Consider the following 26,163-nt stretch of genomic DNA (forward strand, 5'->3'; position numbering starts at 1 on the left):
TCCATCTGTCTGTCCGTACCTCTCTCCCACTGTCCTTCTGTCTGTTTGTCCCTCTGTACGTCTGTTCTTCTGTCTCTCTGTCCTTCTGTCTGTCTGTTCCTCTGTTCTTCTGTCTGTCTGTTACTCTGTCCTTCTGTCTGTCTGTTCCTCTATCCTTCTCTCTGTCTGTTCCTCTGTCCTTCTGTCTGTCTGTTCCTATGTTCTTCTGTCTGTTTGTTCCTCTGTCCTTCTGTCTGTCTGTTCCTCTATCCTTCTGTCTGTCTGTTCCTCTGTTCTTCTGTCTCTCTGTCCTTCTGTCTGTCTGTTCCTCTGTCCTTCTGTCTGTCTGTAATGTGCTGAAATTTAACTTTCATATACTTCCCCACCCCTTCCGCCCAAAAAGTTTAATACCCCTCCTATTGAATTTTTATCCCCCCTACTCAAAAAATAGCATAAAACTTTACAAAATTTCATATTTTGTGATTTATTAACCAAAATGTGATCAAAATGTGCCTTGCAAAATACCATGTTACTGTTACTGCAGTGCTTATAAAAGCTATAATTGTCCTTGTCTATAAGTAGGTGTAATTATTTGTAGCAAAGGTGTCTTTCATTTCAAATAGCTGTAATGTAAGACCACCATTTTCCGGGATAAAATATCAATTTTTACTACATGGAATTTTATATCAATTCAAAGCAAACTTTTATTCACAGAAATAGATAGATATTCGGATAAAATTTATATTTGGAAATGTTAGAAATGTGCTTTTGATTTTAAACTTTGCATGGTGATTCCTGTAATAGAGGATTACAATTTAGAAAGTGCAGTAACAATAACATGAAAAAGTTCATTTAAAACAACTTCATTAAAAAAATCTATTTTGGTTTCAATTTTATTGTATATTATATTGTGATTTCTAGGACGATTTGGCAATATGTTATAAGCTAAGCCTTTCTATAATAAAGTCTTAAAATGTAAGTATGTCCGTTTGTCTGTTTAATTCATTGATCTTCAAAGAATACACGTCTCTAAACATATAACCATGATAAATTAAAAACTTGCGCAGTGAATTTGTAACAAATTATGACAGCTTTATCAAGTTTATATGGAAATATAAATGAATTTCTGATAATACATTACTACATTATTTAACTATTTTAGTACAAAGTTATTTAGAATTTTTTTCAAAATTCAAAGTAAAACACTTTTTTCTAATTTGGGTCGGTTCTTTCGTCCGTATGCCCTTATGGATAGGTCTTGTCGTTAGGCTTGTAAGATTTGTCGTATTAATTTCAAACTTAGCATTATGATTCCAGTAACAAGCAACCTGACAGACCTATCCTAAATGCAGAAAGTTAGGGGAAGATTTGAAATCTGCATCAAATTTTGAGGATTTTTTATAAAATTCGTTTTTTCTATAATTCTTTATCTAAAAGCGGAAATGCAATTTAATTTAATTAATTTTGGCATCTGTGATTGGTGGATTTAAAAAATCTGCGCTCTGATTGGATGGCGTACATCATTCAACCAATTGGAGCGCAGGTAGTTTAAAATCCACTTATTCTATTGGTCAAAATTAATTAACTTAAAATGCATTTCCGCTTTTAGATAAAGAATTATACAAAAAACGAATTTTATAAAAAAATCCTTAAAATTTGATGCAGATTTCAAATCTCCCCCTAACATTAAAATTCCGGAAAACTTATATATCTTATTGTGTATATTTAAAGCAATTTAACAAAAAATCCATGTTATATATTAATTTTAGACACTGAATTCAAGATAATTCTATTCACATCAAATGCCAAAGGAATCTTTCAGATTATATTTAGACAATAAATATCAATTTGAGTTTAAAAATAGCCTAAAACCTGGAAAACACAGTTCACCTAGGTCCCCAGCATCTAGAGGCTAATTATTCGAATTGGAAGAGATTGAGCATATAAAAATGGCTGCAAACCATTCCAAGAATTAAGTTTTTAAAACAGGATTGTAATAGTTATGTCAGGCACAATGAAAATTTCTTAAAGAATTATGACACTAATAGACGACAAACAACATTTGCTTTTGCTTGTGGTTATACAGGCAGGTAGACTGACATAATACGACAACATGGTAGTCTCGATACTAGAAAACCAATGTTTATAGCAAATGCAAAAGATTAAAAATATCTAATATGGAATAAGAATAAATGTTTGTGTGTTTGTGTGTGTGTATGTGTGTGGGTGTGTGTGAGTTTTATGTCAACATGGGCAGAAAAATGTTTTCTAACAAGGACAATTATGTTCCAAAGTAGCGCAGTATTGCAAGTTAACATAAGTTTGAATAAAAAAGAAATGCAATTTTAGAAAATAGGAAATTAAAGTTAAATTTATCAAAACGTTAAAAAACAGAAATGATCTTAGCCTCTAGGGGAATGATTCGAAGAGGAAGGAAAGGGTATGAACCCCTATTGACAATGTTCTAGCCGTTTAGGAGATCTTAGCAGACTTTAGTATATAGGATAATTATTCCTTTCTTGGTTTTATGTGTGTGTTTGTGTGTTTGTATGTGAGAAAACTCCTGAATGTTTTCCGATGAAAAGCAAATTTAAAACAAACTTTACATAATTTCTCTCTCTCTCTCTTTTTCCTTTCCGATCTTTTGATTATATTTTTTAGATGCGTAGCTATTCTATAACTAGGGTATATTTGTCCGTCCGTACGTAAGACATTCGTTACATATTTGTATAAGGTTTTCCCTTAATGTGCCTTGTTGAGCACAGAAACCCTATCCCACTTTATTTCAGAAAAAATGAAAATAAGGGAACAGTGTGTAGTTTTTCGTTTTTGCTTTAGGTTCGGTTAGGTTATATTGGGTGTTGGGTAGCCCCACAAAATCAGGACAGTGCAGGAACATGCTTGCAGTTTTAGGACCCTCCGTCCTAACCCCCGTTATTTTCAATTTATTTTAAAAATAGTAGGGGTTGTTTTCTTTGCTCGACCGTTTTTCGAGGGTAATCACCATAAAACCGTTACCTAATCATCTATATTGTTACTTTAAAAAAAATTTAAAGTGAGTCTTTCATATCCTTATACAAAACTACCAGAGCTGGATCTTTAAATCATTTTAGTGGTGAGCCAGATCGGGATGAGCCAACTTTCCACCAATGAGAGCACAGTATTTTATAAAATGCTGCGCTGTGATTAGCTGAAATTCGGCTCACCCCGATCTGGCTCACTACTAAAATGATGTAAAGATCCAGCTCAGAATGTTTTTCTGTCCGTGTTTAAAAGATCTCGCCAACCACTGGACCAATATAGGTCTCCATTATAATAAAGCCATCACCCAATAAACATTTTCATCTTTAAAAGTAATAGTTATTTCCCGCATCGTATTATAAACGGCTTTCCGCGGATATAGAATGTACAATTATGAGATTAAAACTAGTTTCTTTAGCCCCTAGGTGCCGAAGGCACCGGCTAAAAAAACTGGTTTGAATCTTATGATTGTACATTTTTATATTCGTAGAAAGCTGGATATAATACGATGCTAGACATAGTTTTTTCGTATGGATGAGAACCGGTTCCTATCCACCGGATTCGAATTAATACGAGAAAATCTAGGTGGGTACTACGACCTTACCACCATCCTTAAATATGAAATGATAGAAAATGTACTCGGCTTTTTATTAAAAAATTAGATTGTATATGCATTTAGAATATTTAAAAGTTTAATTTATGTAAATTTGAATTTAGAGAAGCGTTTGATGAGCATTTATAAAACTTTTCTTATTTAAAACAAATATTATGTTTAATATGTTCTTTTAAGTGTTTAACAAAGATTTTTATAGAAAGAATTTTGGGGTATAGTAACTTTCGTTACAACGACTCTAAAGGGGCGTTTTGTCGTATTTTCACAGTACCTTTTGATAGGTTATTTTAAGAGGCGTTGTCACTAAAGGTATTTTTCTCGAATTTTGTGAATAAGACTGGTGCCAATCGTTTATAACACGATGTCTTATTCTTTGGCTTTTAAACTTTTATGACTGTTTTGGAACATGATTGGTTCGTACAAAATATCATTGTCTAAACTTTTCTACAAACAATTATAAGCTTTATCTATAATACAAAGTAGAACGATGTCTGTCTGTCCGTCTGTCCGTCTGACCGTCTGTCCGTCTGTCTGTCTGTCCCTAAAGATCTCGGTAACCACTGAACCGATCGGATTCTACTCTTCAGGGTATCTAAGCTATTTTCTCGGGGGGTGGGACACCCTTAACCCCCCCAAAAACCAAGAAAAATCCCCCCCCCATTTTTTTTTTTTTTTTTTTTGAAGGAGATTTCCATGGTCCTTTACGATTTTCTCAATAATTTTTTTTTATCACCTCTTGGGGAAAAGTCCCTAGAGGCTAGGGGCAAATCCGCTAGTAAAATTATAAACTAGAAAGATAATTTTTGCTCATAATTGTAGATGTACTTTATTTTATCGCCCAATGTCTTATCCTTTAGATTAGTAGTAAAACTCTAGTTTAATTGATCTACACCTACAGGGCTACTTGTACTAAATAAAATCTAACCTAACTTGGCACATATAGGGCAGACTAATTAGTTTGTAAGAGAGATCTTTAGCTTGGTTTTGTGTGTATTTAGAGCGAGAGGAGATAATAGCAGGGATCGGAAGTTGCAGACGCTAGTTTAAACTTAGCTGACGTTTAATATGAAGACTGAAAGCCAATAGTTTAACCCAGCTTCTTGCTCTTTATTTGCAAAATACGGGACAGCGGAAAGTGTCATGTGTGACGTCATTAAAATACGTCTAAAATGAAAGGATGGAGGAGAAGTGGGACAGGAAACAACTAAAAAAGAGATAATGTACGTATTTTTAAGACGTCTCACATGATTTTTTAGTTACAAGATAATATGTAAAAATTTTGTGTGTTCTTCTAATATCAAAAGTTAAGGGCTTCGCTACTTATGAATGTTGTCATTCTTGTTTTTTTATATCTAACCTTGTAGTCACAGATGATAGAAAAAAAGTAAACTATCACCACATTGACGTTTTAATTCTTAGCCGTTTCTTTTTTGAACAATTCGCAGACAGACGAACAGCATTATACTAAGCAGCTTATAAAGCCTATAAAATACAACACAAATGACCAATGATAGGCCAGTTTACATTTTAATTGACCAATGCTTAATGTATACTGGCCTATCTTTGGTCATTTGTATTGTAGGACGTATTTTTTATGGGCACCATAAGCTGCTTTGCATTACACAATATGCAGCTGCCGTACCCTGTAAAGAAGTGTGTTTTTAGTTTGTCTAAAGTTTTGTTAATTCTCAACTTTTCTCTAATTGAATACTAAATAAAAACTTTTAGACACAAACATATGTGATCAACACGGATGTCAAGGGATAAGACTATGAATTATAAACAAAATTACCCCCTTTTTGGATTAAATTATGATAAATTGTATTCAAACAATTCTCAATAAAATGTACCCCAAATTTAATTAGCCAACGCAGGAGAGAACGAATGTAGACCAGTCTAATTTACAGTCCAATGTCCCCTTCCTCCCTGGTGATCACTCACATGCATGGTCACATATTCTTACAAAAAAAGTTATATTAGACAAAATAATATTACAACAATTTTTAATAGTTCAAATGTCCTTAGATTAAAAAATGTTTCTTTTTTTACTTAATCCTATGGTATGGTATCCTATTATATAAAGTAGTAAACGTTTTTTTGTCTGTCCCAAAGGATCTCGCTAACCGCTGAACCGAGATTGTTCTCCTTTACAGTGAAGCTTCTTGTAGATCCTGGGAAGGTTTTTTAACTATTTTTGGGAGGGTTTTACACCCCCCTCCCCCCAAAAAAATATTTTTAAACTCTTTTGAAACTCAAATTTAAAATGGGATAAGGTCAACTTTTCCCCCTCCTACCAGTGCCCCTAGAGGCTTCTAGGGGCGTAGCCGCTAGTATTATATAAAATAGTAAGCGTTTTTTGTCTGTCCCGAAGGATCTCGCTAACCGCTGAACCGATAGTGTTCTCCTTTACAGTGAAGCTTCTTATAAGTCCTGGGAGGGTTTTAAACTATTTTTGGGAAGCATTTCTTCATCCCTTTCCCCCCCCCCCTAATATTTTTTTTTACTCTTTTGAAACTCGAATTTGAAATGGGATGAGATCGACTTTTCCCCCTTCTACCTTAAATGCCCTTAGAGGCTTCTAGGGGCGTAGCCGTTAGTGACTATAAAAAGTAGATAATGTTTAGCTATGATCTCGCAAATAGCTGAACCGATCGTTACTATTGTCTAAAAAGCATACGTTTAGTCATGGATAGGTCCAGACTATATAGCGTGTCTTAGGAATAGCCTTAAAAGATAATACGACCAACCTTAGACTTAAGGAGCTTTTAGTGCTAATAAGATACTACATTATTAAATTGCAATTAGGAACTGTTTATTTTTCATCATCCCTCTATATACGTCTACAAACTGTAAATTAAGTTTTATTTTATGTAAACGGAAAGAATTTTCCTTAATTAGACATTTTATTTAAACTTTTGAACTATTAAAAAATTAAGTTGTTCTAAAATGCTTAGCATTTCACAATTTTACTGTAAATTGTACAAATCTGAAAAATGAAGATTACTTTAGGAAGAAGCGATTTGAGAAAAGTCACTGCAAAAACATTGAAGTTTGATAACGTTAAAAAGGGTAAGTAATTTTATTTTTTTTTGTAATAATAGTTTTATGCGTGAGTGAATGACCCTTTTAACTTACTAATGAAGAAAGGGTTAATTATTGGGAGGGAGGGAACATTAGACTGTTAATAATGCTGGTCCTCAAAATTTCATAACCATTTTCTCATGTCAAGTTTTAAAAAAAACCTTCTTTCAATGTGGTTTTATGTTGGCACTATAATGAAGTTAATCCTTATTATAAGCCATAATAAGTTTTTGCTATCCCAGATAGTGTAAAGACGGAGAGGTTTTGTTGAATTTTTCTAGAATTGTTTGCTAGAATAACAGTTCCTTGTTCTTTTTTTCAATGTAGTAATCCTTAATCTTGAAAAATATATATTTTTTTCCAATGTGGGTTTATGTTGACACTATGATGAAGTTAATCCCTGGAAAGTGGATGGTTTTGCAGTTGGCCTACCAACACCAAGCTTTCTATATACCAACCATTTAAAACAGCAAACATATTTATGTAGCACAGCTATTCTAAAAGTAACATCCGTCCGTCTGTTCATACGCCAGTCGGTAGCGTTATGATGGAACTTGGATATGGCCTCTATTTAAGCTGATTTTTTTAGGGAAGATTACCAACAACAATGTTCAGCCAGTATATTACTTAAATTGAGGGAAGGGTGATTTCTGTGTTGACCAATACAAATCCTCACCATAAGGAAGGACCATATTGGTTCAGCAGTTCAAGATCCTTTCCTATCAGAAGCAATTAAATAAACATACATATATTCTTTGCTTTTATATTCGCACACCTATTTGTGCATTTTACAAAAAAAACTGCATTTTTATGTGAAATAAAAACAAGCTTTGATTTATATATACTTGATAAGCTCAAATCTAAATTGCACAGGAAATTAGGGATTAAGTTTAGACCTTTAATTAAAATCATTAAAGAGTTTTATCATCATTAAGGCTTCGATTAGAATTAATTTCATCAGGATACAAAACGGTTCTTAATTATAATGAAAAATCATATCTTGAAGTCTTCAAGGAGCATTTTAAAGAGATATGGGGGGGGGGGGGGGAGAGGGATATGGTTCGACCCACCACTTTAAATTTTTGCTGTAAAAATAATAAAAAGTTTTTTTGTAGGGGGTTTGTAATTTTTTTTCCAGGGGAGATTTTTTGAGATGGATACATTTTTACCTAATTACCTCGAACGGGCAAGATTGCAGTCAAGGACCTTTTCGACTTGATTTACTGTCTAGGTCCTGGTCCAGCATTACAGGAGAACTAAGGGTGAATGTTACACACCCTTCTATGTCCAAACACCCAATGATATTAGGTTAAGTAACATCCAACAGACAACCAACTCTATGTGATGCACGACCTTTGTCTGAGAAGTCCCAACTGTGCATAGTAACGAGTTGCGCCTGTTTTGGGCCAAGGCATTCCCCCTACTCTAACTATTTATGTCGCGCATCTGCCATAGCAGCAGTAGGAACCATTTTTAACGTCTTTAGTTATGACGCGGTGTCAGCCCGAGATTCGAACCTATCATCTTCCCGACGACGAGCGGATGAGCTACATGTTGAGCCACGGTCGCTGGTTGAGATGGATAAATAGTATATATATAGATATCCCTCAGCACATACAAATAGATAGACATCCTGTCACTTATGATGATTATCATAAAATATTTATTTTAATCTTTTTTTTTCTCTTCTTTAGTCGTGGAGCATCCAGTGAACGTTGAAATAGAGCAGGTATTGATAGTTTCTTTTTCTTATATGTTGCGCAGCTACTCTATAATCAACAAAAAATACTTAAAATAAATAAGCTACATTATGAATATTTGAACTATCACATTGAATGAGTCAATAGCTAAATATTATTTCTTGAATCTTATACTAGATTTTCATGTTCTACATTCCTTTTAACCAATACCCTCACTTCCTACTGAATGGACGAATTGGCCAAATAAACAAGTTTCATTTTAGCAACATGTGATAATTTTCCCCCTGTAATAATATCCACGTATAAGCTACATCCATTTATGAGTCAAACATCCAATGAACCCAATAATTCCGCAACTTTCATGTTTAATTTTTGAAATGGCACATCTTCTTATTCTTTATAAATGTTCGAAATTTTTATTTTATGTTTTTTTTCTTCCTCTAGCTCTCTAAACTTTTTACCCTATATTTTACTGATATGATTTGAAAAAGCTTCGCTTTTATTGGATATAATTGTCAGTGTAAATACTGAAAAGATTATTTTCATATTTACATCAAAATAAAATCTCAAATTAATCTCTTTTTCTTTCAAGATAAGAATTAAATTAAATTTTCACTTTTCCTTAGTTTTTACATTTCACGCTTTTTAAACTATTTTTTTTCTTAGTAGCGAAGCTTTCTATAATTAACTTTGTCTGTATGTTTATCCCTCAGTCGGTCCGTAATTGTAGGATATAGATAGTGCCGCTCACTATCTGTTTCGTGTTTTCAGCACTGACTCTCAATTTTTAAGGCCCGAACCTTAGATTTTGGATCAAGTCCAATACGCGAGAACGAGTCTAAACCGAAATTATCTATTTATATGTTAAAAAACACTTTTCCAATAGAATCCACGAAAACAGTCCCTTAAAATGATTAACGTTGGTTCAAAGTGTTTAGCTAAAGTCTTAAACTAAGCCCAAAATACTATCTCTAATCCCTTATGATCGAAAATAGCTGCCACTAGCAAAAGTCTAAGATCCTCCCTCTAGCTAAAGTAAATTATAGAGTACCTTGACAAATTAGATTAATACCTTTTATTAAAAAAATATCTTTTAATTGGTTTTTATCTTTTTATTCACTAAACAGGACTAAAACATTAGAGTAAAACACTAGAAGGAGAAAGGGTTAAATAACTGTATCTTCCCATCGCAACCACCTTGTGCAACTTTTCTATTGGGTCATTGTAAATCAACCAATGATGACGCTTATATTACCACAGCCAAGTTGCAGAAAATAATTTAGAAGCAGACTAAGAAAGTTTTTAAAAAAGGAAGGGAGGTAGTTGTCTATACTCTATATACATCTATGATAGCTATAGATCTGCTTGTTAATCTATGGGTGAAATGTGATTTTCTTCAATGCAAACTAAGAACACAGTAATAGTGTCTGACTGATTATGACGTAACAAAAAAAATATTAGCCAATGAGAGGCCACTATAAATTTTACCATTGGTCAATAACGGCCTCTCATTGGCTAATTTTTTTTTGTTACGTCATAATCAGTCAGACACTATTACTGTGTTCCAAACTAATATAGACTGCTGGAATTTTTAGTTAAGTGTAATAAGGTTTTGTAATTTTATTCAATTTATTTTGAATATTATCTCTACTCCTCTTTTTATGAAAACTGAACATATGCTTTATATATCACTTTGTTCATTTGTTCATACATGATTTTTTGGGACTTCGTTACTTATGAATGTTGCCATCCTTGTTTGGTGTGTATTCACTTCCGCATTTTAACACAAACACATAGTGTTTCATACTTGCAAAAAGACAATATAGCTAATTTAGATGATAGTGGGTGTCTTATCAGGGAGGGAGGGGACACTGGGCGGTTTATTAACTTAGTCCCCAAAGTTATACAATAATATTTTCTTATTCGTTAGCTCAAGAATTTTAGGGCCTTTTAGGGAATTTTTATTGGTTGGCTCATTAACTGGGGTGATCAAACTCTTCAACCACTAATCGAAATCAACAGAAGGGATAACTTTATGGATAATCATTGGGGATGTATATCATTTAATTTTCATAATTTGTTAATGTGTGGAAGGGATAGTACACTATTCTTTTTATTTGTTTCTTGTAAATTTTTTTTCATCTTTTATGTTAAAGTAGATTCTAAAAGGTTTATCTATCTATCTTTCTTGTTTTATCTATCTATCTATTTATCTATCTATCTGTTTACTTATCTATCTAACTATATATCTAGTTATCTATCTATCTATCTATTATCTAGATACCTGGGCTGGCCATAATCCTAACCTCTGTATCGCTGACGGTGCTGATCCTGATCCTGGCTGGCATCCTGACCTCTGCCTGCAGAAAACAGAAGCTGGACACCTCGTACAGAGCTAACAAGGTTCATTGCATTTATTTGGTTAGTTTCCATGTAGTTAGTAGCTGTGTAGGTCTTGTTAGAATAATGGAGCAGCTTATAATATATAAAAAATGACGTCATATAATACAAAGGACCAATGATAGGTCAGTATACATTTTCATTGACCAATTGTAAAATGTATACTGGCCTATCATTGGTCAATTGTATTGTATGATGTCATTTTTTATTGGGGACTATAAGCTGTTTCTTAGAAGCTGTAGGTCTTGATGGAATAACGCTTTTATTTCGTTTTTTTTCCTCTGCTTTCACTCAAACCTATGTTTGGACCACTGAAACCCACACACAACCCTTCCATTTCTAATTTATGGTGAGCTCTCTACCTGCAGGGAACATAAACCATTATTTTACCTAACATAACCCAAAACAAGTATTACGTTTGTGGTCCAAATGTGATATGAGGTAAACTGCACGTTTTTCTAATTTATTTATTTCTTTTAAAATTATGTATAAACTAATGCTTACCAAAGAAGATAACTCCCAAAGCTAGCGGAAATGAAATCTTAAAGGGCCTGTTAATTGCTCTGGTACCCAACTTTCATAATTACGTTATCTTATTCCTTGGCTCTAAAACTTTGGGTACTTTTATTAAATTTTTATTTGACGCTTCTATAGTTGTAGTATCCAATAAGAAATATTGGGAATAGTCCCTTTCGTGGCAACGCCCCTTAAGTGGCGATTCATTGTATTTTTAATATGGCTTTTTATAGGTTTATAGGTGATTGCCCCACAGGGTTAGGCAATTGGTCCCGCAGGGGTTAAAAATAGGGGAAAAGCTACTGTGAAAAATACGAAGAATCGCCCTAAGGTGCGTTGCCACGAAAGGGATTATACCCGAAATATTTTTAATCTGCAGAAGGGGTAACATTGTTTATCAGCATTGGAGATGCATGTCAGTTTATCCTCCATTGTCTCATCCCCTAAGATATCTCTGAAAGAGACAGACGGACAAAGGGTTCCCAAAGTTATATACACTGTCTCTCATTCGTTGGATTGATGTCTAATCTTATCCACAAATAATTCATTAGAAGTGGTAATTATTTTTATTATCTAATACTTATATTTGCGGGAACTTTTGTTTAATGAAATCTTCCAATTTTTAACATTTACAAAAACAGCCTACTTTAATGCATCAAGATCCATAACAGACCTATATAGGAAATTATTGTCTATATACGAGCTCAAGTTTTCCAAGCGATAATTGTATAAAACTCATAGTGATCCAATAATCCATAATAAACTCTCATTGACCAGAACGATAAGACCCATTATTTTACTGTATAAAGAATAAATTCATTTTTTTATTTCATGTTGCTATTTGAATTATATTGAAGTATTAAATTTCTATCCATAAAACAGAAAATTTAAATTTATAATGTAAATAATAAAAAAAAACTTAGTTTTAAAATAATTTGATACTAGCGATATGTGCGTAAAGTGGTCAGATATTGAACTAAAATTTAACAGTTAAATAAACATTTTAACCCTTTCAGGACAATAATTTGAAATAAAAAATATTAAGATCCTAAAATAGTTTAAAGAAAGAAATCGTCAGGGAGAAGATAATGGAAGAATAGGGATAATAGTCAGAATTCAGATAACCAAAAGAAAGTAAATAAAACATTGAATAAACCTAGCCAATAGCGAGATAATTATATTGAGCCCAACTCAAGTAATTGAATATGTGCATCAATTTATCATCTATTGTCTTATCTCCTAATTTTCCGGTTTTTGTACAAATTACTCAATTTGTAGTTAATCCAATTTGATATTGGATGAGAATACTCTTAACAGAATAAAATAAACAATTTAGGCATAGTACAACTTCATAGAAAGATCTCATTATTATAAAAACAAGTAAATGGATCATAGTTCAATAGATAAGTTGTGATAATACTCATATACTTAAATACCATGTGGGTCACCATCACCATCAGTGGGAGCATCTTTAAGATCATCATCCCCAAAATTAAGATATTACCATATAAAAAACCTTTTTGTTTTACTGTTTGTGCTAATCAATATCTCTAACAAATATTTGACTACATCCAGAAAACTGGAGGTTGCCAGCTGTCCTCTAACGTGATAGGGGTCGAGTTTCTTATTTTTCCTAATTTTCTTTCTTTGAAATACCATTAATATCAACCTAAAATTATTTTATATAATCAAATCATAAATTTTTAAATAAGTATATTGAACAGAATCAAACTTAAAAAATGAGAGAAAGGTTTTAAAAAGAGATTTTTTTATTGATTTTATGGTTCCCGTACATATAAAAACTTACACCCAAATTTACCTATTTCTTTTTGTATATTCATTAGTTTTCCATGAAATAGAAAGATTTTTTCAAAAATGCTTCAGTATTTTGGGTCGAAAAAGGTCTGTTTTGAAAGCATTTTTGCCAGAGTCATGGCCAAATTCTTGTAATTTTATGATCGAACATATAAAAAACTTACAGACTTACAGTCTCTTTATGTACAGCAGGAAGATAGGAAACGCTGGACTCTCAAATACACGGGAACCCAAATCAAATCAATTTCTTAGAAGATACGGAAAGTGTAATGTGTGACTTCATAAAAATACGTTTAAAAACAGCTCATACCAATAACGAAATTAATTCGGAAAAAAAATCACGAAACCTATACGTGTTTTTCAGCTGTCGTTGGGGGGCAACACATCGTAAAATTGACGACCTCTCCATTTGCCCCCCAAATATTATTTTAGATTTAATTCCCTTGTTGGTTATACCTTATTCCTGGTTTAAAAAGGAAAGATGGGAGGAGAAGAAGGAAAGGAAACCTCTAAAAAAGAGATGGATATAGAAGTATTTTTATAACGTCACACATGACACTTTCCGTATCTCCAATTTCTGTTGGCTGGTAGTTGCGCAGCTTTAGAAATGCAATTAAAGTAAAGTTTTAGTTGTGGACATTATTGTTCTTTTAGGTTGATTCAAACTTTCTAAATTACTCATGAAACTGCATATTAGAGGAACTAAAGATTGGTTCATGTTACAGTAAAAAAACCTGATTTAAAAATATGAAAGTTTGTGCCAAAATGATTTCCCATTTTAACCCCCTCCCCCACTATGTTCCAGCGAGTGACAAAAAATCGTTTTTTACATTTTGGAAAATACACTTTTAATCAATTGTTTAGTAATATACACAAGTTTTTGGAAATAAAGCCGAAAGAATTAGCTCTTTACTATGAAAAATAAGAATTTTATGTGTAATTATACCAGAAGTATGGAATTAAGTTCCTTTTCATTATTGTAAACAACTATTTTTAATGTCAATTAAACTACATTTCAAATCAGCGTGGACCCTTTATTTTTAAAGCTATTTTGAAGTATTATATATTTTTGGAATCAGTATGTAATAATTTATACGTTTAGCCTTTAAAAAAAGTCAAATCTTCATTTTTTGTTGTAATTGTAGATGGTTTTCTTAGCATACCCGATTTCTGTAAAATAGACAATTTTCTTCTAATGAAAATTTTACGTTTGGTTCCAGATCTCTTAAGCGCAAAAAAACGCAAGCAAATCCTCTTACATGGTGATATTAGATGTATGTATAATATCAGAGAACTTTACCCTGTGTATGCGAATGTATGCGAAGTTTGTTTTTTTAGGCCCCAAAGATACTGGGTCTATCAAAAAATAATAATTTTTTAAGATATAAAAGTAATTTATTTTTCTACTTATTTCCAACACATATTCAATTAAACTAAAAGTAAATAAAAGTTTTAAATAAAGATTATCCCTAAATGTCTAGGCTCTTATCTGAACCATATTACCTTTTTATTGGGGGGGGGGGGGGGGGGCCGGGGGAATGCCCCACTTATATCCACATCTGAACCCATTAAAGCTACAAGTATAAAAAAATTTATGTGGTTTCCTAGTTCAAATATATATTCTTATTTAATTCGTTAGCATTATTTACTCCCTTCACCCTTATATTAAGCAACCTTTTTCCAAAGGTGCTTTCATACTTATTAAAAAAAGACAAGTAGAATTTGTATTGTTTAAGATAAAAAAATGCTTCCTTCCAAGTAAATTGAAAATAAAATATCAGAGATTTATAGGGATTAGACAATGGCCGAGAAATTAATGTACATTCCCAATGCTAATAAACAAAATTGCCCCTTCTATAAATTACAATTAGTGATTGAAACGTTTGGACACTCAACTAATAAACCAACCAATCAAAATTCAATAAAAGTCCCACAAATTGTTATGCCTACAAATAAGAAAACGCTATTTTGTGAATTTGGGGACTATTATAATAAACAGCCCATTGTCCCCTCCCTCCCTACATGTACACACAGAAAATAAATAAGAAATAGGACTTTGGATTACAAATCTCAAAATATAAATTTCGGCGGCGGCGATCGGCGTAAAAATGGCGGCAGATTTTCATATAATTTCAGTAGGTCATACATACTTATTAGATAAGCTTATGTTTAAAATTTGAAGTCTATAGGTAAAAAATTGCGGTCTCAAGAGCTGTTTAAAGATTTCTGAGAGATCAGGACCTGCAGGATCATACCTGGACCCTGAAATTGAATTAAACACTTAAATTTCATATTGGTATGTACTAGTATAGGATATTTTAGTATCTGGTAACTTAAAATGCTTAATTTAAGGCAAACAAAATATTTTTGCTCTTTACCTGTATGACCCAGCCAGGTTTGCTGGTATCCTGTGCCAGCCAGGACGGAGATTTTTAAAACTTCGCCATTATATTGAAAGATATATGGATAATTATTGCTATTTAGATATAATTTCATCTAAATTTTTAAATATACACTCTCTATGATTTTTTGTCATTTTTTGGCTTTTCTGGAACACGGTGTTCCCCCCCCTAAGGTGATTTGCTGTGCACGCCACTGCTTTAACGTAAGTATTTAGTCAATAAACTTCATTTTATAGAATTATTTCTCTGTAATATTCATTCGATTTTTAAACTTAATTTTAAATTATAGTTGCCCTATTGTATGAATATTTTCCGTATTCTTGAGACTTTATTCTATACTGTAACATGACCAAATCCTGTGGTTCTTGACTGCATATGTGTGTTCGTGTGTCTTATGTTAACATAAAACTTGATTTGCATTCAAGAGTTGGAATTTATGTTTGGAATAAAGTTGAACAACAGTATATTTAAACAGGGATACAGGGATTCATTTATTATCAGTGTTATTTATCTTTTAGTTGAAAAAGCCATCTACGGGGCTGCGATTTTGACTGGCTGTTTTTGGCAAGAGTAATGTTTATTCAAATCTTTCTTGGGACAACAAACTTTTCCACCTATAATTTTAATCTGCAGAAGGGATAATTTTATTTATCGCAGTGACAAGGGACTAAGATTCTAACAAATAAATCAATGTGAAGATGTCCCCTCAGCCTACTTCCTTCTTTTCCCCCCCTTCTTTTCTTTAGTTAAAGCATAAAACATGTTTTATGCCAATATTACGCCACTGAAATATCCAAATTTTTAGCAATTTCAAACGGAATTAATTTGGTGAATTACGGTGCCTGATTTATCATAATTAGGAATGTGCATCAATTTATCATCCATTGTCTATCCCTGTGTGTATAAGAATATACAAGTTGAATGTTTTAAACCTAATTTAGTGTAACTTTGTGCTCTACTAAACCACTTCAACTAATTTTGAATAATCTTGCTCAACTCATACATTCACATGCCTACAATATTTATTCATAAAATCAAATATAAACAAAACAAAGTACAAATCTAATATGATAAACCTTAATACCTCGTAGGGGAGTGTTTCTCCTTCGATTTTGAAGTAATCATCTAGGGAATCCAGTGCATAGTCCGCTTGTAATGGGATGCGGATCTATAAAACACCAAATGATATTAGGTAAACATCCAACAGACAACCAACCCTTTGATTATACGATCTTTGTCTGAGAAGTTGATACCCGACGACGTGCGGATGCGCTACGTGTTGAGTCATGGTAGCGGGTATAATAGAATTAAGGCGAATACTAAGAATTACATGAAGTTATTCATATGGAGATTAAAAAGAAATAATTGTTGAAAAAGTGGAATATAATGCTTTTTAAATACAGTAACAAATAATGATGAATGGTAATATTTTAATGCAGTTATAATCATACCAAAAAAGCCTAAAACCAATTACATGCTTTCCTGAAAAATGGAAGATTGGTCAAGTCGTTCTTTAGCTTATTATAACCCACGGGCTCCTAGGTGATGATATTTTAATAAAAATAGCATAAAAGTAAAACTATTCTAAAATTTAATTTAAAAAATAAAATAGCCTAAACCATTACAGGACCTATATGAAGCTTCCAGAAAATACAAAAGTAAAAAATCTTAGAGAGATATTAACTTTGAATAAAAAAAACCGTGCTACTTTATGTAATAGTATAAGGATACAATAAATGCACAGACATGACATACAACAAATAGAAGATTTTAATATAGCTATGCTTATAAAAATATTAATAAACCCAGAACCACTTCATTATGCAATCTACATTTTCCTGGATATTTTGCCTACGGTAGTCCATAAGTGTACAGCTTTACAGTACATTGTTTCTATTTGTTAAAGCAACACGTATGCTAAAAGAAAATAATTCTGTTTAAAGTAAAATGCTCATATTTCAATCAAAATCTATATTTTTGTATTTTTTACCGATCCACTTCATTATGCAAATCAAAAGAAAATCAATGGTAAAACGTTTGTTTTGCCCTTTTCTCCACTTTTGAAAATTAATTCTGATAAAATAACAATTTTTTAAGGGATTTATGCATTAATTATAATGAAAAACAGTTTAAGGTAGATTTTATTGATTTTTCTAAATAAGAAATAATTGAAAAAAGAAATTCTATCCCTATCACTTTAGAGGACAGCTGCCGACCCCCCAGTCTTAGGGATGAAGCTAAATACACGTTAAAAATAAAGATTAGCCGGAAAAGTATACAAAAATGTTTTTGATGTGTTAAAAAAAATCCATTTTAAAATCTTGATTTTGAGGATGATGGCCTTTAAGATGCTCTTACTGGTGATGATGGTGAGCTAAATGTTATCAAAGTGTATGCCCATGATGAAAACTTATATATTGAACTATGGTCGAATTTTTGTAGTCATAGCATCCTCCAGCCAAGCAATATTAAAAACGAAAAAAATTGCAATTTTAATTACTAAAATTCATAAAGTAAATAATGTAGTTTTTAGATAATGGTTATATTTCATGTTGAGAGGCTCCACTGGAGGCTGCTATGACTACAAAAAATGGTACATAGGTTAATAGACAAGTTGTTGTAATGGTCATGTACTTAGATAACATTTAGCTCACCTTCACCACCAGTAAGAGCATCTTAAAGGCCAACATCCTCAAAATCAAGATTTTAAAATGGATTTTTTTAACACATCAAAAAACATATTTGTATACTTTTCAGGGTAATTTTTATCTTTAACATGTATTTAGCTTCATCCATAAGACTGGGGGGTCGGCAGCTGTCCTCTAAAGTGATAGGGATAGAATTTCTTTTTTTCAATTATTTCTTATTTAGAAAAATCATTAAAATCTACCTTAAACTGTTTTTCATTATAATTATTGCATAAATCCCTTTAAAAATTGTTATTTTAACAGAATCATTTATTAAAAGTGGAGAAAAGGGCAAAACGAACGTTTTCCCATTGATTTTCTTTTGATTTGCATAATGAAGTGGATCGGTAAAAAATACAAAAATATAGATTTTTATTGAAATATAAGCATTTTACTTTAAAAAGAATCTTTTTCTTTTATCATACGTGTTGCTTTAACAAATAGAAACAATGTACTGTAAAGCTGTACACTTATGGACTACCGTAGACAAAATATCCAGGAAAATGTAGATTGCATAATGAAGTGGTTCGGGGTTTAGTTCAAATTCAGATTTTTTTTATTTGTGCGTTATAAAGATTAACAAGGATGACAATGTCAATAGATGCAATGAAACCAAAACCAGGGTTTGGTAGCCGCCAGACAGCTGCCTTGAAAAATAACCCGACAACCTGCCCTGTTATAAAAATGGCAACCTAGCCAATTAAAATACATAAACCTTCTGATTGTCAATCCTCAATTAAAGAATATGATATGATTAGATATGGTAGAAATTAATTAAAAACAAGGATGACAACATCCATAAAAGCGAAGCACTGAAACGGTAGGACAAACAGACATTAACACTTGTATAGTGTCAGAACTGAATAATCATATTATAAATGTATAAGAGTGAAAGCAAAATTGTAAGTAAATTTGTTGAAAAACTGCTTGATTCAGGATAATGTTTATGGACATACTTACATTTTTAGGACTTGATTATAGAGTTGCTTCGCTTATTACATTATACTTTGTTGTCCCAGGAATCAATATACCAAAAATCAGATCAATCGGATGATTAGATCACATAAAAATTTGTTGTTAAAACATTAAAAAAAGCAACATGTTTAAAATGGACGTACGGACAATCTGGTAATGATTATAGAGTTGCTACGCTTTCTAAATCGTACCTAACGACTACAGGAATCACAATGCAAAGTTTGAAATCGATAGGACAATTCTAACATGCCTAAATTAACGAAAAAAGCTATCCGTTACGGACGTACGGACGGACGGACCGACCCTAATTATAGAAAAGCTTCGCTTTTAATAACCAAACAAATATTCAGGGATGAAGGAATAAGACAATGGAGTATAGATTGATAGACAGCCCCAATTCAGATAAAGAAAATTACCCTTCTGTAGATTTGTATTGCTTGAAAAGTTTGGACTCTGATAGTTTAAAAACATTTAATTAAAGAACCCTAAGTTTTGACGAAGACCAAACTGCATAACTTTTGCACCACTTTTGACGTCATATTCTCCATCTCTTTTTTAGGGGTTTTCTTTCCCACTTCTCCTCTCATCTTCCTCATTTTATGACGTCACAGGAATTAAAAGGGACACAAAAGTTATGCAGTTTGGTCTTCATCTAAGTTTTTATACCCACCCATGACAGTGATAAAAACATTGGGTACCTGTATAAATAATTTACAGTCCAATATCCCCTTCCTCCAGTAATTTTTGCATCTGTATAGGTATATGTTTTCATTGACTCAAAAAAATAATTTGTGGAAAAGTTTAGATTAGTTAGGAGCAACCAATAAAGCTTAAATAAAAGTCCCCAAACTTTCAAGCCTGTGAATGAGAAGCCGTAATTATAAAACTTTGGGTACCATAATAGCTTAAAGCAAAAGCTTATCACTTTCCCTGCAAATCTGATAGTTAGGAAAACATTCACTTGTAGAGATACTAAGCGTCTGAAAATTGATATTTGAACATTCCTCTTTTGATTGATATGATTAGATATTTATCATGTCTTTTATTTGGTCAGAATACCTTTTAGTAGTGAATCTAGACTATAAATTACCTTGTCTTTTCGCCCGTCAGTCAGTAAGTCCGTAATTTAATTTTCTTGGCTTATATTGAAGATAGTTGGGTTTTTTTCTATGTCATATGCGCATCTAGTCTGTACCTTGTTTTACCTGTCTGTCTATTATGCTTCAAGAGACAAACCATATTTTTTAAAGGTTTTATGATTTTCTTTCAATTTTTTTTCTTTCATTATCTTTCTTTTTGCTTCTTGTGAAAGTTGTCATCCTTGTTATACATATATTAAAGGCTAAATAGAAATGAATAATCCTAAAAATATCTCAAAATAACATGGAAAGCAAAGTTTAAAAAGTAAGATAGTTCTATTATTAAAAGAATTCATTAAGATCTCGCTAAACATTAAAACAATTTAGTTCTCTATTTAAAAATCTTCATGTCCTTGGTCCTTAGGCTAAACATTAAAATCTTAGGATATTATAAAAGGATATATTCTATACAATTGTATAGGATAGTCAAGGAGGGTTTCCTAATTCTTACATGTTTATTTTTACATATGTAAGGCTAAGGAAACCCTAACTCTATGGCTAGGCTAGAAAATATTTGTCCAAATATCATATCTTAGAGCATGGTTTTAAGTAAAACTAACGAAACTGACAAAGCTTTTTGAATTGTTAATCCTAATCTATATTTTTTAAGCATTGATTTTTTATATCAATGCTTAAAAGTTAAATTGCTTATTTTCTTTTAAAAATTATAAAAAAATACTGTTAAACAGTCTTTAAATATAAAAATTTACATACAACCCCAATTACGATAAACAAAATTACCCCTTCCATGGTTAACAATTTTTATGATGGAAAAGTTTGACACTCAAGGTTTAATAAATGCGCTAAAAGTTTTATTGTCCAAGTGTTTATTGTGTTTAAAAAACTTTGGGTACAGGTATAATATAATACACTCCAATATCCCCTCCCTCCCTAAGTAAATAAAATATTATTTAACATTTTTTTTCTATTTTTTAGGATTTGGATAACAAAATGGACCATCAAATTCAGGTTTCTATTTAAATATTGCATTATTATTTTTTTTTCATACTGATTAATGAAATAACATACATACATACAGTGAAAGGTTATTTTCTTTGTTAGTCGCGCGTAAGTTAACTTCCCCCCCCCCCCAAAAAAAAAAGGGGGAAAACTCCAATCTAAAAGAATACATTTTAATAAAGTTACCCTTACCAAAGTGCATCCAGCATACAATTTAATTGGTCCGTTTGTCTGTCGGTCATGATACAAGACCAATTTTGAAAGGTTTCGTGATTTTTCAAATATAATAATAACATATCCTCTATCTTTTTCTTTTCTTTATTTTTACCACTGAACATCAGCTCTACAGGGTGAGTCAGAAAAAACTGAGTTTTTCAATTTTCATAAACAACCAGAAGGAATACAGAAAAAATAATTATATGTCCTTGTTCTCTGTACAAAAGCACATCAAACTTGTAAAAGGTGTTTTCATTATCTCTAAAAATGCGGCCTCTATGATAGGTGTCAAAAAATAATGTCAAAAAATGCCTTGTGTGAAAATGTTGATAAAGAAAATTAAAATAACTCATCCATTTTGTATAAAAAAAATTTAGAACTTCAATATTTATTTAGAAAAAGGTATAAGAAAAGTACTTTAATGAGTTTTAAAGGTAAAATGCTTTTTGGCTCCTCACAAAAGCATTTTTAGAATACTGCAATTTGTCATTTTTTCATATTTCTTGATTGTGATGCATGTGGTTTAAAAGAATCTTCTATAATAACATAGCTTATAGTAAAAAGAAAAAAACTCTTTATTTGACAAAAAAATCTCTTAAGATTAAAAAGTTATCAAGGTTTGAATTTTTAAAATACAAATGCCTTTTAGAAACCCTACCCTATTTAAATAAAGTTATTATGATAGATTTTGTCAAAAGAGTCTTGCACCAAATATAGAGGAAATTCAGGGGGAGTGGGGAGGAATTTAGGTAACAAGATGAAATATTTCCGGTCATGAGCTGGTTTTCCGGTCATGGGGTATTAAATCTAAACAATAGATTACAACAAAACGTTTGATTTATAATGTATTAATTTAATTTAAATAGATTGTATTTTTAAGATGTTAAATATTTACAATCTGTTGAATAAAAATTTTAATAATCAAAAAAATGTTTGTTCATCTTTTTAGAATGGTAGACATTTTATATTATAAATAAATCTACCTAAAAAGTACAAAATAATGGCCAAAAAAGTCATCACACACACTTTTTGAAATCTTTATGCTCTAAAAAGCGCCGTTGTTTTCAGAGATATTCAAAAACACATTTTCTAAGTTTAATGTATATTTTTATAGAGAACAAGAACCTATAATTGTTTTTTCCATATTCCTACTGGTTGTATCAGAAAATCGGAAAACTCAGTTTTTTTCTGACTCACCCTGTATATCTAACTTTGTCCATTTGTCCATCCATAATTGGAGCTTTATCCTTGTTTTATTTTAGGTTAGGAAAGAGAAAAGTCCAGATATTCTACAAGATACTCCAGGTAAAAGAATAGTTATAGTTAAGGATATTGTAATGAAAAATAACTGGTTTAAATTTGTGACTGAAACTGGATATAAAACGATACGGTACATGATTTTTAGTTTGGCTGAGAACTGGTTCCAATACAGCGGATATTAATCGGTTTCGAAGTCATACTGGAAAAGTATTGATATTACATCGCAGACTAATTAAAAATACGTGCAAATAAACAGTAGTTTGTGCTCCTTTAATATTTTTTTTTTGTGGTAGTATAGTGTAATAAAAATTAGGTATTTTAAAAATTAAAAAACTTTTTAAAAACCATCCTGAATAAATTTGCTATCATAATTTATATTTTTTGTTCAGGTGGAAAGAAAGTACTGATTAATACTGGAGCAACAGTAAGTAACAATTATTATTTTTGATAAATTATTTTATAAGTTATATAAAAGTAACAGAATGTCTATCTGTCTGTAGCTTCCCACTAACTACTAGTCTGACATGGTTCACTTTTATAATGAAGCTTCTTATAGTTCAGAGAATATTTTAGCTGATTTTCTGATGTTGTAAAAATCTTTGCTTTACATATCCTTATACTAAAGTAACAGGATGTTTGTCTGTCTGTTTGTCTGTCTGTCTGTGTGTACCGAAGGATCTCGCTAACCGCTGAACCGATCGGGTTCTCCTTAACAGGGTAGATTCTCATAGGTCCCGGTAAGGTTTGTAACTATTTTGGGGGAGGGTACCACCACTCTCCCAAGAGAAATCGCCCATAGAATTTTTTTTTGCGATCTCGATTTTAGAAAGAGAGTTCAACGCAAACATAAACGTCAAACGCAATATAGACATATTTTAAATATAAAAAAAACATTTTAAGTGCCACTAGAGGCCTCTAGGGCGTAGCCGCTAGTGATACAATAAAGGATGAAAATTTTCGATTTGGTTTTTTTTTAAATGTTCGATTTTGTAATTTAGCGCTAAAATGAACTAACTATCGTGCCCCTTTTTGCTCATAGACATCCAATTATACGCTGGTATTTTAAAAAGGAGACACGCGATTGGTGTATTTAACGGTAAATTAGAAATCATGAAATTCAAAGTTGTGTTATCATCTAATGCAAATGCATTATAGGAAAAATATCAAACATTCATTTATTTGAAAAAATGTCTGAATATAATCTTTCAATATTCAATGATAATAAAATTTTATTCATAATTTTTCCTATTCATTTATCTATTGGTTTATGGTTTTAATATGACAAAATATCCTATTATATAAAGTAGTAAGCTTTGGTGTGTGTAGCAAAGGATCTCGCTAACCGCTGACCCGATATGGTCTTCCTTTGCAGTGAAGCTACTTTTAGGTCTCGGGATGGTTTTAAACTATTTTATTTTTTATAAAAAGTCGGGGTATGTATGGTTTTAGGCTATTTTTCTGCCGTTCCATATTACTTAGATATAAAACCCCTAGATGCTAGGGGTGCAGCCGCTAGTGAGGTAAAAAAAATAAGATTTTAAAAATTATCCTGAGGTGGGTTCTTAAAAAAACTTACCCCACTGAACTTTGGAACACTTAATTGGAACACTCAATTGCTCCCTTGTTTTTCCCATTTTTTTGGAACATCAAATAGGGTAAATGTGATTGTCATTCTTAAAAAAAAATTAATTGAGATTAATAGTGAGGCAAAATAATGCTCCAAAAGATGGAGTGGGGTAGCCACAATTAAATTTGGAATATTTTTTTTTAATTCAGAGTTTTTTTAAATTTTCAAATATTTAAATTAAGCATAAAAAATATGTCTAAAAAACAAATACCAACAAAGACAAAAAAAATCTTCCAAATTTTAAAATAGTGTTCCAATAGGGATAATTTATCCCCACTCAAAAAATCATTTTGGAACATTATAACCAGTGGGGCAAAAAATTTTTAAGAATCAATATTACCAAATTTTTTATTTGCCCCACTGCACTGATTATAATGTTCCAAAATGATTTTAGTAAGGGTAAAAGTTTTTTAAGAACCCACCTCTGAAATAAAATACTAAGATTTTTTTGTCTGAAGGTAAGGATCTTAAAAATTGCTGGTACTTTTCAAGGAGACTTTATACATATCTAGGGGTGGTTTAAGGCTATTTTCGCATACTTCCGACCCTCTTCTTGAGAATATGGGTGAAGCAATCAGTCCTATAATATAAAGTAGTAAGGTGTCTTTGTTTGTTCCTTAAGACATAATCGATCGATTGCTTTCTCCTTTTTTAGAAACTTCTATATAGGTCAGGGATGGTTTAAGGCTATTTTATTTTTAAAATCTTTAAGTGGTTTAGACTATATTCGTTGCCATACCTCAAAGTTTTAAAAGTAAATTGAAAATAAGTGGGGGGAAGGGGGTAGTTTTTTCTTATATATGCCTAACTTCTGCGAAAGCCCCAGGCACTATGGGACTACACAGTACTGAATAAACTTAACCCAAGCTGACATAAATTACTAAACAAACAAACGAAAATTATTTAAACCCCCCCCCCCACCCTTTGTTTTCAATTTTTCAAAAAATAATGGGGGGGGGGGGGGAGAGTGTAAATAAATACCTAACGAAGTACTTTTCTCCCTTCTCCCCCAATTACTCTTTCTATAAATATCCATTCATTATTCCTTTTATGTTTGTAGATCATGAATAACCAAAGTTTTACCTCTTCAACCTCTGATGGCGGATTTAGAAATGATAGATCTACAGGTATTAGTTAAGGGAACTATACACATTGCATTGCTTTCAACCTTTTCTGCAATTAAGGTCGTCGTAGCTTTCTTTAGTGCCATAGCAAAATGGGGATATAAGTCACTGCTTTTGGCGTACATATTCTATTGACTTCAGGAAATACCCTATACCACATCTCTTTTCTAGGGGATTTTTTTACCCTTCCCTTTATCTTTCCCTATACTATGACGTCAATAGAATAGGTAGGCTAAAAGCTGTGACATCTATCCCCCTTTTTCTAGGGCACTAAACACAGCTACGATATAAAAAATTAAAATCAATTCTAAATAGGATTGATTATTGTTTATGCCTAGCAATCTAGGGTTATAGATCTATTGTAAAAATATATGTTGTAACTAATATTATTTCTAGATGTGCGACCACGTGACCAGAGAGATGTTACCTTCCAAGATAGAAATCCACAAATCAACTATCCGAGGAATGGATTTTTTTCAAGCAGAAAATGTTACAGATTACATAATTTTAGGAAGGGAAGTGGTAGCTGTCTTTAGTGCCTTAGCAGCAAAATTGGGATAGATCTCACCCCGTTTTGCTTACGTGTTTTATTGACGTCATTGGGGAAAGAGAAAGGGAATGGGGAAAGAAACCCCCTATAATAGAAAT

General features: G+C 31.9%; 1 protein-coding gene across 1 annotated transcript; it reads left to right on the forward strand.

The window, feature by feature from the left end:
• Window positions 1-1,218: 1,218 nt before the first annotated feature.
• On the forward strand, window positions 1,219-26,051 carry LOC145331293 (uncharacterized). Its single transcript, XM_080175910.1, has 10 exons — window positions 1,219-1,234; window positions 1,749-1,788; window positions 6,621-6,682; window positions 8,389-8,423; window positions 10,675-10,797; window positions 21,265-21,297; window positions 22,767-22,809; window positions 23,154-23,188; window positions 25,452-25,518; window positions 25,912-26,051. Exons 1-10 carry the CDS (start codon window positions 1,219-1,221, stop codon window positions 26,049-26,051), a joined length of 594 nt encoding a protein of 197 aa, XP_080032036.1.
• Window positions 26,052-26,163: the final 112 nt, after the last annotated feature.

This window comes from Acartia tonsa, chromosome 11 (genome assembly GCF_053477335.1).
Source record: "Acartia tonsa isolate MP-2025a chromosome 11, ASM5347733v1, whole genome shotgun sequence".
Classification (NCBI taxonomy): domain Eukaryota; kingdom Metazoa; phylum Arthropoda; class Copepoda; order Calanoida; family Acartiidae; genus Acartia; species Acartia tonsa.